Below are 17,324 nucleotides of genomic sequence, written 5' to 3'. Positions count from 1 at the left end.
ACCTATATACAGCCTTAACAGCCCAACAGTATTAATAAATACCTCCTGGTGCTCTGCCATGCTGCCACTGTATTGAAAGTGCAGAAGGCATTAACAACGAAAGCATTATCATCAGGGCCTTTGCAAAGAACCAATGGCCGTGATCCGAGGAATTGTAAAAGGAAAGCAGGTGCTGGGAGTAGATTATCCGGTCAACATGGTAAAAGTGAATAATGCTTTCTTGGGAGACGTCTTTCAGATATACCATGGAACAGTTTATTTTACTTCTTCTACGTCTTTATTTAAAATCTTAAGTGTGTTTCTGGATCTGTTGGAGCCTGCGACTTAAAATTTGGAGATTGATTGAGTAATTTAGCACTTTGTTGTGCTGCTGTTTGCAAGATTTGTTTTTTGTGCATAGGAGGAGGTATAGGTCAATGTTTTTCTTTGAACAACCTCCACGGTTTTCTTTGTTTTGTGGCTATCTGGAGAAGATGAATATCAGGGTTGTATACTGCATAAATACTTTGATAATAAATGAACCTTTGAACTTTTTTTTAGATTGCAGTGAGCAATGGTGCATTTTACCAGAAGCCTCTCCTTGCTTGTTCTGTTGGTCTGGGAAAGTGCTGCCAATGACCTTTCAGAAACAGAACTTTGATAATAAATGTACTTTGAACTTTGAGGCATTATCCATAACTCCACCACTTGCAATTTTTTATTTCTGATGGGTCCTGAGTAGCAAAGTCATGATAACATCCCTAAATCCCAATTTAAGTCACATGTCATCTCAATGCCACTATGCATTACTATTATTGATAATTACTGGATTAAAATGATAGAATTTCTGCTGAACAGCATGTGGGATATCCCCCTTCAGATGACAACTTTTCAATTACAAGGCCATCATTAAGAAAGATATATATTTATCCAGCATTTTAAGATCTCAGTCATTTCAAAGTGTTTTATTTTTATATGCTGATTATTTTAAGCATAGTTGTTGTAACAAATGGGTGGTGGTGTGGAGATCCATCTCTACCAAAGGAGGTGTAATCTGCTCCTTCCCTCCACTAGCCTGCAGGTCTCCCTTGGGCAAGGTGTAGAACCTGATTACCCCCACCCCCACCCTAGATCAGGGTCACATGAAGTTATGGGAGCAGATGGGTGGATGGTCGTATGAACAGCCGGTGCATATCACAAGTCATGGTTATGCAGCCACTGACGCCAGGCTCTGAAGAGTATTGATTATGGCTGGGGTTACCTGTCTTGTAAAGACACTGCCCAGAAAAAGGCTATGGCAAAACACTTTGGTAGAAAAATTTGCCAAGAACAATCATAGTCATGAATAAGACCTTGATTGCCCATGTCATATGACACAACACATAATGATGATGTTGATTGTGTAACATATATAGCCAAGGTCCATAGTACAGCTCCTACAAAGCGGAATGCCATAACAACCAAATAATTTTTAATGCTGGTGAAGGGATAAGCTAATGGGGATATTTCATCTTCTAAATAATTCCATTTGACAGGGCAGATAGGGTCTCTGTTTAACTTCTCTTTTTAAAGATCAGTACCTTTGCAAAGAATCAATGCCCATAATATGAGGAAATGTAAAAGAAAAGTGGATACTGGGAGTAGATTGCAATGAGCAATGATGCATTTTCCTAGAAGCCCCTCCTTGCTTGTTCTGCTTTTCTGAGAAGGTGCTGATGGTGTTCCCTCAGAAACAGTACACTGTGTGGAAGTTTGGTAATACTGTAGAAAAGCTTATAGACTGTCTTGGCCTCCCAGCCTTAGAGGATATGTAGCTATAGAAAAGAAGAAATGCGGTGGGAAAACCCAAAAGGTCAATATACAAACAATAAAGTGAAGCTGTTTGTTAATTAAAATCAGTAATGCATTCTGGTCAAAACGAAATGTCAAAGAATACTAAAATAGAATGCAAATATGAGCAAGAAGTACAGAAGTTTTGGTGTTTCCATTGTGAATTATTTAGTAATTAAAATGAAAATTGATCTAAAGCACATGTGAGTTTGTTCTGGTATGGGAACTTCACAAAATTGTTGAGATCCTGAATGAAAATCTAAAAATAAGAGAGACAAGCTAAAGAACCAAAAACATGTTTGAGAGATAAGAAAATAAAAAGCCAAAACAGAGGGTCAGAGACAGAAGCCGGAACAGAAGGGGAGCCAGAGGCAAGAAGCGATGAACAGACAGATAGAGAAAAACAGAAAAATTGTCAAAAGCGCCAACAAGAGATTGATATCAAGACTGAGAGATTGATACGTAGCAACTGAGGCATCTTTAAGATTAGAATCTGTTACTCCAATCCTCCCTGTGCTATTTTACCTCATGTTCCAACTTTCCACTAGTCGAGTATTTCAAGATTTTATTTTTAGGAGCAATTTAAGATGTACATTTTCTATGCTGTGCTGCAAGTCCCCTACTGAGTGTAGAAAAAAATAGAAAAACAGTGAAGTTTTAAAGATTAGCTTTATATGTCACATGTACATCAAAACATACAGTGAAATGTGTCAGTTGCATCTGCAGCCAACACAAGTCCAAGGATGTTCTGGGGGAAGTTCACATGTGTTACTATGCTTCTGACACCAACAAGGCATGCCCACAACTTACTAGCCCTTACCCATATATATTGGGAATGTGGGAGGAAACCGGAACATTGGAGGAAACCCACACAGTCACAGGGAGAATGTTCAAACTCCTCGCAGGTTGTAAGAATTGACCCTCATTACATTAACTGCTTGCTAGCATGCCTTCCTTTTTTAAAATGGTATGACATTGAAAGGTGTTCATATGAACATGGAGATAGTGTAGAATTGCGTTACTGAGGTGAAATATCAACTGAGATCTTAGTGAATAACAGAGTAGACACAGGACGACGAACACTGAAATGTTGCTTCTATTCCTTACATTTCCTGTTTTTTTTCTGCCTTAACATGTGCTAACTGGCGCCATCTAGTGGACTACAGTACATTGCTCAGCATAGGACTTCAACTTGTACCACTTGCGGAGATAAAATTTGACTTGGGCACTGAAGTAGGTAGGGTGCCCGCTGATAAATTGTAAAACTGTTTTAGACCAAGCACATTCTCATTCCAGTATATCTGATTTTCTGTTTGCACGATGGCTCAAAATTGCCCCAATAGATTGAAAACTTCAAATGAAAACACTTAGTGCTGGAAACACTCGGTGTGTCAGACTGCATCTGTAGAAGGAGAAATATAATGAATAGATTAACTCATCAGAATTGGGAAAGGGGAAGTCAAATTAGTTTATAATTACAAAGAGGGCGTGAAGGTGCTTAAATGAGTCTGGAGTTGATTCTGCTGTTTACACATTTGCCAGAAAACAAAAGGACGTGCAGAGGTGTGAGGTGCAGATATAGCTGCTGCTAGCACCTGAAACCAAATGAGGAGTTTTGGAAATGCCCATCAGATCAGATGCTGACTATGGAGAGGGAGAAAGACTACATATTATAGAGGATAACCTTCCTCGACGCTTCTATCTCATTACTCCACTGCTTCTTTCTTGAACAGAAACTAGACCAGTTCCCCTCTCTCGGCATTACTGTGGATGAATTTGCCCTCACATTAAAGAGTTACAGGCCCTCTCTAGGTCATGGACGCCCTTGTAGACAAATGAGCTCCTGTAATATTTAATTCAGGAGTTCGATGTATGTTCACACATTTGTTCCTATGAATAGAAGAAATTGTTTCTTCTCTGACACAAGAGGTACTGCGGATGCTGGAAATTTAGAGCAATACCCACAATGTGTTGGAGGAGCTCAGCAGGTAAGGCAGCATCTAGGAATGGAAAGAAGCAGCTGAGGTTACAGGCTGAAACTCTTCATCAGGTTTGGAAAGGAAGGGGGAAGAGGTCAGAATAAGAAGGTGGGGGAGGGGAGGAAGGAGTACAAGGTGGCAGGTGATAGATGAAACTGGGAGAGGGGGAGGGGTGAAGTGAAGAGCTGGGAAGTTGATTGGTGGAAGAGATAAAGGGTTGGAGAAGGGGGAATCTGATAGGAGAGAGTAGAAAGGAAGAGGAGGAGCACCAGAGGGATGGGTAGGTAAGGAGATAAGCTGAGGGAGAGAAACAGGAATGGGAATGGTGAAGGTGGGGGGGGGGTGGAATTACTTAAAGTTCAAGAAATCGATGTTCATGCCATTAGGTTGGAGGCTACCCAGGCGAAATATAAGATGTTGCTCCTCCAAACTGTGTGTGGCCTATCGTGGCAGTAGAGGAGGCCATGGCCTGACATGTTGGACTGGGAATAGGAAGTAGAGTTGAAATGGGTGGCCATCAGGAAGGTGCTTGACAAAGCAGTCTCCCAATCTATGTTGAGTCTCATCGACATAGTCTTCCCTTCTCCCAATTTTGATAAATGGTCTTTCTTGACAGTTTTTATGTGTTTTATGCTACTCAGTACAATACTGTGGAGATACAGTTACCATATCCAGTAATTTTTAACTTGTGGATAAAATTGACTTACGGCCAATTGTAGAAATGGAACTTGTTCCTTACTGGGAGACAACCTGTACTTCAAAACCAAGCAGTTCAGAAGTGTAAGCCATGGTAACATGTATGGAAAGGCTAAGTCTACCTCATTGTGGGATAAATGTAACAGATCCACTCAGGCCTCTATATTGCTGCTGCACCCAAACAAAGCTCAAACATTTGCTGTCAATGTCTACCCTGTTCTCACTCCTACGTGGTTCAGTTCTGACTCTTGCCTTTTCTGGATTTTTCTAATTCTCTTGTCACTTGCACGGTGGTGCAGCAGGTAGTGCCATTGCTTCACGGTTCTGCGACCTAGGTTCAGTTGTGACCTCTGGTGATAGCACACACTGCCTGCAACCACATAGGTTTCCCCCATGTCTCTGGTTTCCTCCAACCACTGGCTGGGTTGTAAACTGCTTACTGTAAATTATCCAAATATAAGTAGGTGGTAGGAGAATTAAGGTAGAGATGATGAGCATGTGGGGAAGAATAGGTCACAGGGAAATAACCTCTGGGGCATGAGACTGATAGCCAAATGGCTTCCTTTATTGCTATAAACAAATATGAATAAGCAAGCACCCATTACAGAGCTGCTGGCTTCCACAGCTACAGTGTTGTGCAAAACTCTTAGGGTTTTCAGATGGTTTCAGATGGGTTATTGCCTCCTGATCCCAACATCATCGAGGCTGTCTGGAGAGATTGAAGCAAGCGAGACAGCCAAAGTGGCAGATGAACTGTGACAAGTTCTCCAAGGTGCTTGGAACAACCTACCAGCCAATGTTCTTATAAAACTGCACAATAGTGTACCCAAGAGAATTGATGCAGTTTTAAAAGTGGTCACACCAAATATTGATTTGATTTAATTTTTACTGCTCTTTATAGTAATTTTTTTATATTTAGAAACTTTTCGTTATTTTTCAAAACATCTTTGCTTTATTTAATTTTTGTGCATGTCTTTTGCACAGTTCTGTATGTTACTTATGCTTCCTCTCTTTCTGCACCCGTGTGGACCTCATTCCATTTTTGCAGTTCCTCCGTTTTCATCATATCTGTTCTGACAATGAGACTTTTCACACAGGTGTCCTTGAGGTAAACTTTATTGTGGCTTCCCCGTTACCCTAGTTGACAGTCTTTGACTGTCACTCATTTCACAGATGCTGCCTGACCTGCTGAATGCTATCAGCATTTTCTGATTTTAAAAAAAAATGCACTAGTCTGTTATCTGTTGTCATTTAGGGGGAATGAGGAAAATAAAGTTGGGAATCCATCTGCTATGCAATGATAAAGCTGAGACCAGGTCTTAATGGTTGAGATTAGCTAACAGAGCTTGGATCAGTGATCAAATTTAGTGCTCACTCTAGCCTTATTAAAGAAAGTATACAGAATATCACTGATTATTGATAATGGTAGAATTGTGTTTAGGATTTCAGAACACCCAAAGCAAATTGTACTGCCTAAATTGCTCACAGCAAGATCTGCAAACAGCAATGAAATACCATCTCTATTTTTAATGAGGTTGGTTGAAGGATATATATTGTCCAGGGAATGGGGAAGAGCTGTAGGATTCTTTATGTCTGATTAAAAAGGCAGATTGGGCCTCAGTTTAATATCTCAGGAAAACCTCCAACTGTACAGTTAGAATGTGATTTGCTTCCACCATCCAAGCCCTGCTCTCTTCTCACTACTATCATCAGGCAGGAGTATGTTAGCCATGTTCAGGAGCAGTACCATTCAACCATCTTGAACTGGCATGGAAAACGTCACTCACCTCAACTGTGAGCTGATTCTACAGCTCAGAGACACTTTTAAGGACTCAACAACTCATGTTCTCAGTTCTTTTTTATTTGCTGATTTGTCGACCCGTGTAGTGATTATTATGTATAGTTTTCCATAAATTCTGTTGTATTACTTTACATTTCTGTAAATGCCTGCAAGAAAATGAACCTTAAGTTAGTGTATGGTAACATATACATCCTTTGATAATAAATTTTACTTTGACTTTAAGGTCTGACAGGGTGAGAAAACACAATTACAAAGTGGAACAGAAGCCTTTGTCTTAAACAGCCAAACCCAGTAATTCCTCCTGGTTAGTTTACCCAATTATATTAGTTCCTCATGGTTGACCAAAAATAGTCAAAAGAAAATACAGTCAGAGGAAAAATGTAAATTTTTTGGAAATGCTTTTAATTGATATGAAATAGTTGGAGACACAAACATTTATGGACTGTTCTGTGGTGCAATGGTTGAGTTTCCTAATGCTGGCTGACTGTGCACTGTGAGGCAATGCACTGTTTTGTAAATATGGTAAGTATGTCATTGGAATGTGTTTGCAGCTGTTTTGCAAGTAAAGAAATGTACTTGTGGTGATTACCCTGCTGGGGACAGCTGGTACCCAGAGAGGAAGAAAGACATCAGATAGATGGCGCTGGCCTCAAGGGCTTTCACCTTCTGCCAGCTTGGCCTCCCATATTTGCAATCAAATTCCACTTCAATAACACTATGATGTCACTCATATCCCAAGAAAATGGGGAACAGGCACCTTCTATAATTGCAAATTATTTAGAACAAGTTACTTATTTTCATTTTTTCCCTCATAGTTTGAAGGGTCACTTTTAATTTATACCATGTACAATCATAATATGTGGTTATACAGTATACACTCTGCTGTTTTGTTTCTACCAGATTGTTAACACATCATGATGTTGTATGTCAGTGAATGGATATGACAGTCTAATAAATAATGCAGGAATGATACATGGGTTACCTACCTGGGGACACAAATGCAATATCCAATGTTTTTGAGAAATGCGAATAATCTCTCAGTCATGAACAAACAATGTTCTGGAAGAACTCGAGCAACACACACACAATGCTGGAGGAACTCAGCAGACCAGGCAGCATCTATGGAAATTGTCAATGTTTTGTGGTGAAGCCCTGTATCAGGATCTTTGACAATGCCTTTCTTCCTGCAGATAGAACCATAGAACATTACAGCACAGAAACAGGCCTTTTGGCACCTTCTTGGCTGTGCTGACTATTTTTCTGCCTAGTCCCACTGACCTGCACCTAGACCATATCCCTCCATACATCTCTCATCCATGTACCTGTCCAAGTTTTTCTTAAATGTTAAAAGTGAGTGCTCAGTTACCACTTCATCTGGCTCATTTCATACTCCCACCACTCTCTGCGTGAAGAAGTCCCCCTAACGTTCCCCTTAAACTTTTCCCCCTTCACCCTATATCCATGTCCTCTGGTTTTTTTTCTCCCCTAGCTTCAGTGGGGAAAAAAGCCTGCTTGCATTCACTCTATCTGTACCATCATAATTTTATACACCTCTATCAAATCACCCCTCATTCTTCTATGCTCTAGGAAATAAAGTCCTAACCTATTCAACCTTTCTCTGTAACTCAGTTTCTCAAGACCTGGCGACATCCTTGTAAACCTCCTCTGCACTCTTTCAACCTTATTAATATCCTTCCTGTAATTTGGTGACCAAAACTGCAAACAGTACTCCAAATTTGGCCTCACCAATGCCTTATACAACCTCACCATTACATTCCAACTGTTATACTCAGTACTTTGATTTATAAAGGCCAATGTACCAAAAGCTCTCCTTACTATCCTGTCTACCTGTGACACCGCTTTTAGGGAATTCTGTATCTGTATTCCCAGATCCCTCTGTTCTACTGCACTCCTCAGTGTCCTACCATTTACCTTGTATGTACTACCTTGGTTTTTCCTTCCAAAGTGCAATACCTCACACTTGTCTGTATTAAACTCCATCTGCCATTTTTCAGCCCAGATCCCTCTGCAAGCTTTGAAAACCTTCCTCACTGTCCACTACACCTCCAATCTTTGTATCATCAGCAAATTTGCTGATCCAATTTACTACATTAACATCCAGATCATTGATATAGATGACAAATAACAATGGACCCAGCACTGATCCTTGTGGCACACCACTAGTCACAGGCCTCCACTACCGTTCTCTGGCTTCTCCCATTGAGCCAATGTCTAATCCAATTTACTACCTCACCATGTATACCTAGCAACTGAATCTTCCTAATTAACCTCCCATGGAGGACCTTGTCAAAGGCCTTACTGAAGTCCATGTAGACAACACTCACTGCCTTCACTTCATCCACTTTCCTTGTAACCTCCTCAAAAAACTCTTAATAGATTTGTTAAACATGACCTACCACACACAAAGCCGTGTTGACTCTCCCTAATAAGTCCCTGTCTATCTAAATACTTGTAGATCCTATCTCTTAGTACTCCTTCCAATAATTTACCTACTACTGACATCAAACCTACTTGCCTATAATTTCCCAGATTACTTTTAGAACCCTTTTTGAACAACGGAAGATACTGGTTAATCTGCTGAGGTCTTTCAGCAGATTGGGCTATATTTATGGAGGGAAATAAGCAATAAACATGTCTGGTCAAGACCCTTATAGAGGGCCTCTAGAATGAGAGAAAACTGAATGGTGGTGACTGATGAGCTGTCACACCTGTGGTGGTTGTGAATTCCACCACCAGACACCCAGACACATCCTCCCCTCCACCCTTCTCCCCCACGCCCCTCTGCTTTCCTCAGGGATTGCTCCCTCCATGATTCCCTGATCCACTCATCCCTTTCCACCGATCTCCCTCTTGGCAATAACCTTACAACTGTGACAAGAGCTCCACCTGCCCCTAGACCTCCTTCCTCACCACCATTCAGGGCCCCAAACGTTCCTTCCAGGTGAGGCGATGCTTCATCTGTGAGGTCAGCCAGGGTCATGTATTGTCTGTGGTGCTTCTGGTGCAGTCCCTGTACATCAGTGAGGCCCAGTGCAGACTGGGGGATTGCTTCATTGAGCACCTTCACTCTGTCCAGTACAATAGCCAGGATCACCCGCGGGCCATCTGTTTCAATTCAGTTTCCCATTTCCACACTGACGTATCTGTCCAGGGCCTCCCCGAATGCCACAATGAAACCAAATGTAGGATAGAGGAGCAACACCTCATATTCATCTGAGTAGTCTCCAACCTGATGGCATGAACATTGATAATCGTTCCCCTCTGTTTCTCTCCCTTTTTTGTTTTCCCTTATTCTCGATGCCATCTCACCCCTTCTCTTTCTCCATCTTCATGATCTGCCTATCACCTGCCTCTAGTTCCCCATCTCCTTCCCTTTATTCCACAGTTCACTGTCCTTTCCTGTCAGATTCTTCCTCCTTTACCCCTTTACCTTTAACTAGCTTCTCGTATCGTCTGCACTCACCCATCTTCCTCCTCACCTGGTCCCCCCTATCACTAGCCAGCTTGTACTCCTCCCTCTTCATATGCCTCCCCCCACCCCTTCTTTCTATTCTGGCTTCTGCCCCTTTTCTTTCTAGTCCTGATGAAAGATCTTGGCCCGAAACATCGACTGTTTATTTCCCTCCAGATGCTGCCTGACTTGCTGAGTTCTTCCAGCATTTTGTGTGTGTTGCTGAAGATTTCCAGCATCTGCAGAACCTCTTGTGTCTCTTCCAGTAGATTGTTCATTACTCCAGATTCCAGGATCTGCAGTCTCTTATGTCCCAGTATGTAAAAATACTGCTAGTACCAAGTAACTCAATAGAAACTTTGCCTAATGCAAAGGGTTTTAATGGAAAATATTACATTTTTATAGTTGTACTTTCTCAGTTTATTTTAATAACCATGTGGTTTTATTCAAACTATTAGATAATTTAAAATATTTGGACCAAAATAGATTCTTGATTAGTCAGAGCATGAAGGGAAATGGGGAGAAGGCAGGAGATTGGAACTGAGAGGGAAAATAGATCAGTCATGATGAAATGGTGGAGCGGACTCAATGGGCCAAATGGCCTAATTCTGTTCCTATATCTTATAATTTAACATAAGATATTACATTATCAGAGAAAGGCCATTTACTGCATTACTGAAGTCACCAACACAATTAGGTACTGTAGGATATGCTCAGCATGCAAAATTTCAAATATGGTCCTCTTCGGTGAGTTGTAATATGCAAAAGGATATTACACTCCATAATCTATAATATGTAATAGGACAGAATACACAACAGATGCAGAGAGTCGTAAAATTAGTCAACACCATCATGGGCACAAGCCTTTGTAATATCCAGGACTTCTTCACAAAGCGGTGCCTCAAAAAGGCGGCATCCATCATTAGGGACTCCCATCACCCAGGACATGCCCTCTTCTCACTGTTACCCTCAGGAAGGAGGTACAGAAGCCTGAAGACACACACTCAACGATTTAGAAATAGCTTCTTCCCTTCTGCCATCCGATTTCTGAATGGACTTTGAACCCATGAACACTACCTCACTACTTTTTAATTTCTCTCTTTTTTTTGGACTACTTATTTAATTTAACCATTTAATATATATCTTCATACTGCAATTCACAGGTTTCTGTTCCCATTATTATGTTTTGCATTGTACTGTTGCTGCAGAGTTAACAAATTTCATGACAAATGCCTGTGATATTAAGCCTGCTTTTGATTCTGAGCCCATTACTTTATAACAACACACGCAGAATGCTGGAGGAACTCAGCAGGCCAGGCAGCGTCTATGGAAAAAAGTGCAGTTGACATTTCGGGCTGAGATCCTTTGGTAGGACTGGAGAATCTAATTCTCATCTTTTTTTCTCCAGTCCTGTTGAAGAGTCTTGGCCCAAAACATCGACTGTACTTTTTTTCCATAGATGCTGCCTGGCCTTCTGTGTGTGTTGCTCGGGTTTCCTCTTGTTTGTGATTCCATTACTTTATAGTATTACTTGCACTGGGACATTTCACTCCCTAATTCTCTGTGGTATAATATAGCCTACACTGGGACAGGTCACCCCATAACCAAGTTTAACACAGGATGTTATCATCTAGTTATACACTCAAATATTAACCAGGAAACTTACTAAGAATGTAGTTGGGCATTCAAATATCTTAAACTTATAGTTATAGTTCTAAAAGAAGTTAATTTCATTCACATTGAAATATTCCATTCTCTGGGCATTAAATATTAAAATATTTAGCTGCAATTTTTAACTCTGATTAGGTCTTGATTCATATTGTATAGTTAATATATGCATATTAAAAAGCAACCTGGGTCATTATTTTCATACTATCCTGGGGACATTACAGATTTTATGTTGATGCATGAGTAATACATCAAAAATTATTACTAAATGTACACAAAGTTATATGGCATAGCACACAAAGAACAGTTAATCAGTAAGCTGTCTCTCTAACCTATTTGTACCAAACAGATTGGTTGAATTTCAGATCAATATATTATTCTCTGTGAGGATTCAAGGAGCCTTAACTTTGACAAGAAAATCTGCAGACGCTGGAAATCCAAGCAAAACACACAAACTGCTGGAGGGACTCAGCAGGCCAGGCAGCATCTCTAGAAAAGAGTAAACATTTGACATTTCATCAGTCCTGATGAAGGGTTTTGGTCCAAAACATTGACTGTTTACTCTTTTCCATAGATGCTGCCTGGCCTGCTGAGTTCCTCCAGCAATTTTTGTGTGAGCCTTTACTAAAGCAGGGAATCTTAACCTTTCTTATGCCATAGACCCCTTAGGCAGTCCAGTGAATCCTATGGACCCCTTCTCAGAATAATGTATTTAAATATATAAAATAAAAAACATAGGATTACAAAAGTGACAAAGTTCACAGCTACTGCTAATACCACTGTGGTACTACATTCATAATTGAAGGGAATGCTAAATTTCAGTTGGAGGTTAGAAAAAATAAAGATGCGAATTTTTTCCCATCCAAGTTCACGGACTCCCTGGGATCTATCCACGGACCCTAGGTTAAGAACCCTGTTGTAGAGTATCTGTTGTAATAGAGTAGTGAGCACCCCTGACTCAGAAAATTGGGACTGCAAGACTCATTCCTTGAAAACGTAATCTAGTTGATGCTTCTGCACAGAATTTTTGAATAAAGAACCAGACCTTTCAGGGAGATGTCCTACACAGTATGTGTGCCTCAAACCAAATTTCTGTTTGTATTAACACTGTGTTGTAATTAGGGGCTCATAGTATTATGCAGAGGCCAGCTGTCACATCTCTTGAATTATAATGCTTCATTGACTAAGAGGGTGTTTTGAATGGTCCGAAGATATAAATGATTTCATCTGGAAATCAGTAGATAAAAGATGCTGTATCAACTCAAGTCCTTTTTATATGTGTCGTTTTAATCATAATAGGGAGTGATACAGCAGCATTTTCTCTTCCCATTCCCTTTCCTTAGTGTACACAGATGTTTGATGGCTGTACACAGGGGACCCTGTTAGGGTTAATGAGAATGAGCTGGGAAAAACGTAACTTTGTCACAAGGTCCAGCACAAAAAAAATGTACAATTTACTGCAGCTTTCCAGTTTTAACCTCAAAGCTCATGATTAGAGGCAAACATAACATCATTCTTAAACTATATCATTTCCTATAAGCAGGGGTTCCGTAGATATTGTTATTTTAAGATGTCATTGAGTCATTGGACAGGCCACTGATCTGCTCCAGGCATCCCATTACCAACACCACATGCTCTCTCGGAATGTGACTAGAAATAGCTGAGAGCCTTTGAATTCTCATCATCTCCCAAAAGGCTAGTCTAAACCCTGGGAAACTTCTACTGTTCTCTTCTCCCCCGCAAACATAGATGGTCGACACTGTCTAATAACTGGATCCCCTGACCTTTTACTGGAGTGTCAGAATTTAAAATGCACTAAAGATAGTAGATGCACAGACTCCAGTCATTTTCCTTGCAAATGAGGAAACTCGGCTGAAATTTCACACAAAGGACGTTTAAAATAAAGGGAGGGGACGGGTTGTGCTATAGGGAAGTTTCTAGATTCAGACGGTTCAAGGGGAACAATTTCAGTGAAAAGCCTGCAGATTGATCATTCAAAATTCAAAGCAAATTTATTATCAAGTAATTATCAAGTAAATTCATTATCAAACAAATTAATTGACACCATATACTATACTGGAGATTTATTTTTCGTGGGCATTCACAATAGAACAAGGTGGTTGGCATGGTAACTTAGTGGTTAGCTTTACAGTACTAGCAACCCAGGTTCAATTCCCGCCAACGCATTTAAGGAGTTTGGACGTTCTCCCTGTGACCAAATGGGCTTCTTCCGAGTGTTCCGGTTTCCTCCCACAGTCCAAAGATGCACCAGTTCGTAGGTTAATTGGTCATTGTGAATTTCCCGTCATTAGGCTCAGATTAAATGCGGGGATTACTGTGTGGGGCATTTTGAAGGAATTTTCTCAGTAAATAAATAAACAATAAACAAAGAAGTGCAATATAATCAAAGGAAAACAACACTCAAACACTGACAAACAGTGTGTGAAATAAGACTGCAAATAGAATAAAGATAATAATAAATAAATAAATAAACAAACAAACAAACAAACAAACAAACAAATAAATAATGTTGTGGGCATGAGGTGTTGTGTGCTTGAAAGTGAGTTCTTTGGTGTGGATTCAGTTGAGAGTTGAGGTGAGTGGTGCTATCCTTGCCATAATCCCATAAATTACAGCTGAAATCCCTCTTGTTAAAAAGGGACATAAGATAATGTTTATGACGGGAAAAGAAGGTAAAGTTGCTTTCTGCTTTTGAATATCCAACAGGAACCCTTGGAATTGTGACTGCAGAGAATGTTGGTGTGTTTTAACAAATGCATTACCGTCAATTAGAGGCTATGCAGAATGCCTCCTTATGATGTTAAGGTCTTGAATTAATAGCACTGGGGCCCCGGCACATTACACAGGCTGCTCTATTGGAAAAGGCTGCATAACATCAAAAAGTTATAAATAGCCCCTAGTTTGGGATTCCATGTTTTCTGGAAGTGAGATTATGTGAAAAATATGCAGCAGTGTGATATGTTCTCACCCTGCTTGTCCTCAGGGTGTCATGCTTCTCCAGATTAATGCTCTTGGACTTGGGAGTTCTGCTGTCATTTTGTGAGAAACTGTTGTTTGCTTTGGGAATATACTTATTTTATTCTGGCCCTTCAAGCCTCAGCACCAAGCATTCCCCCAATTTAATCTGAGCCGAATCACGGGACAATTTACAATCACCAATTAACCTACCAGGCGGTATACCTTTGGACTGTGGTGGGGGGAGGGGGACATACAAATTCCTTACAGGCAGTGGCAGAGATTGAACCCTGGTTGCCTGGTACTGTAAAGTGTTGTGCTAACCACTACGCTACTGTGCTGCCCCAAATTTTACAATTCTATTTGTTTATTGATCGTACAGTTACATGGTGCGGAGGATGAGTGTCAAGACCCTACTGTAGCCAGATTCTTACCAGCCATGAGAGGGGTAAGCCAGGCTAGCATGGGGAAGCCCCTCACCAAAAAGTATGTGTGTACAGTGTCAGAGGGGCAAAAAGCCTGTTCTGATGAAGAGTCCTTGACTAGAAATGTTAACTCTTTCTCTCTCCACAGATGCTGCCTGACTTTCTGTGTTTATCCACAGGCTCTACTGTGAAAAAAAGGAGCATGCGATTCACAAATAAAAATCCTCAGTTTTACCGTAAATTGATCAAAATCCCTGGTTGTAATATTCATTTATGTGAACCAAGGGTTGGGGGCTGAATACTTTGTCAAAGCATTAGGGGGCACCCTGGAATCTGAAAGCTTTGGTGATATCCTTCCAGAGGAAGTGTTGGTGATATCTTTCCAGTGCTTGGAGGGGTATACGTAGGTAATCCAAGTCTCAGGTGCATATGGGACGACAGTGGTCACTGCTGCCTAATAGGTCATGAGTTTTATGCTGTGCTTGAGGTCTTGGTGTTCAAAAATCTTTCCTGTGTTGGCCATAGGATGTGCTGGTGCACACTGAAGGTGATGGTGATTTCTGCGTTTGAGAGGAGGTGACTTGAAACTCAGAAGTGATCCCGTATTCCAGTGCCTTATTGTGGACCCTTGTTGATGGAGGACACTACTGTAAAAGCTATTATTTTGCTCTCATGGTGGGGGGTCAATCAATGGCGTTGTGATAGGCATCCCAACCTGAGCATACGCAAAGGTCACCTGTATGCTACTGCTCAGTTATTGGAAGACCTTGGTTTTGGAGTGGAGGTGGTAAAGGTTGAATTGAGAGGAAAATGATTCCCTTTGCCCCTTTGAAGTAGTGGATATAGCACACATTTTCAGGATCAGCATTCAAAATAATGATTTTTAAAGAACAGTTTGGGTGGGAAAATCTTTACTAAAAATCTAGTTGTGCAGGTATGAAGTCCGTAGGGAGAGGACATGGAGGTTATTGTCCACAACGTGTGGCAGATTGGGAATGGAAAATGAAGGGGTGGAGGATTATGGTGTCTTGGTTAACTGACTTTAGGAAACCAGGAAACATTTATGTAACGTGGAACTCACAGCTGAGGAATAGGCCTTTGGGTTCAAATGCTCAGTGATGGTGTGTTGAAGCTTCCGTTTCATCTCAGCCAATCAGAACCCTCCTTTTTCATTGTTTACTTGTCATTCTCATTAATCTTTTTACTTAGTGGTTGTAAATTCATTTTCGTTCCCCATTCACTGCAGTTCTCAGCTGTTTCCATGTCTTCTGTGACTTCTTCCATAAAAGGAGGCACAAAATATTCCTTTAATTTCTCTGCTATTCCTTTGTTCCCAAATACTCCTGTTAGAGATGTTCATTTAATAATATCTTAAATCTTCTATACTTAGTACTGTCTTAACTAAGTATTTTTTTTCCATTTGTTTCAGAGTTGTTCAAGTTTAAGGGCTTCGGCAGCTTAACAAGCATCCCGCGATCTCTGTCGATCCGACGATTCTCAAGCGGTTCTGTAGGCAAGAAGAAAGATCTGGGAGAGTTCTCTCTGGATCACCAGCTTGATAATGAGGCAGTGCAGGAAACATTGGATGATTTGGAAACCCTGCCCAGGAGCCCTAGCTATGCCCGATCAAATGAAATGTATACCTACGTTGGCACAATGCCACGCCGGAACTCTAATAGAGTGGAGAAACCAAACAAAAAGCCAAGTGCTGCTGAGGGGCAGACTGGAGGAAGGAGTCGATTTGGGCCTTTGCCACCAGTGCCTGACAGTGACCAAAATGAGCCGTCGGATAAGGAAAAATCACTGGCTGAGGTGGCACGGCCAGACACAGAGGTTGGTGTGGCTGAGGCATGTCAGAGCTCGAGCCAGTTACAGCCAGCACTCTTTGACTCTAAATCACCATCATCAGACACAACGACTTCCTCAACCCAGTCATCTCCTCATCAAAACGAGAATGATCAGAAGAGTCACGTTGAATCCCAACTTAAAGATATACCGGGAAAATCAAATGAACTTGAAAATGGAGTACTTCAGGACAAAGCACTTCCTGCTGGACAAGTTGAACTTACAGGATCAGAGGTCATAGATGAGAAGAGTGAGCTGAAAGATGACAGGTAGGATAACCTGTGGGCTTTCTTATCCATCAATTTGCATAACTTCAGCTACGTGTACTTTAAACTTATGGAAAAACTCAACAGCTAATTAATTTTCCTTTTATTGTACCCTTCATAAGCATTTTTAATAAGGGCTAAATTGAATCAATCTGGATTGGCAACTGATCAAAGAGAGCCCTGTATAAAACTGCTCTTAACTAGCATTACTCAAATTTAATTATAAATAAATCTTGCATTTCATTTAGGAAATGTAATTCTTCTCTAATTTAATTCTTTAATAAAAATCTTGTTTCAGTTATGCAAGTTGGATATAATAAGGTGAGCTATAGAAAGACTTGCAGCCATTCAGTCTACCCAACCCAGTACTTCACACTCAGTGGCTAT

The 17,324-nt window shown here is 40.7% G+C and overlaps 1 protein-coding gene across 3 annotated transcripts in view; it reads left to right on the top strand.

The window, feature by feature from the left end:
• Positions 1 to 17,324, top strand: part of LOC132407362 (SH2 domain-containing protein 3C-like) — a 286,124-nt gene that overhangs the window by 157,118 nt on the left and 111,682 nt on the right. For all 3 annotated transcript variants that reach the window (XM_059993734.1, XM_059993735.1, XM_059993736.1), the window contains one exon: positions 16,256 to 16,940. In XM_059993734.1, coding sequence (XP_059849717.1) covers positions 16,256 to 16,940 — 685 coding nt within the window. The remainder of the gene's footprint in view (positions 1 to 16,255; positions 16,941 to 17,324) is intronic.

This window comes from Hypanus sabinus, chromosome 18 (genome assembly GCF_030144855.1).
Source record: "Hypanus sabinus isolate sHypSab1 chromosome 18, sHypSab1.hap1, whole genome shotgun sequence".
In the NCBI taxonomy this organism is placed as follows: domain Eukaryota; kingdom Metazoa; phylum Chordata; class Chondrichthyes; order Myliobatiformes; family Dasyatidae; genus Hypanus; species Hypanus sabinus.
Note: the sequence above shows the minus strand (reverse complement) of the source record. Positions and strands in the feature narration are given on the sequence as shown.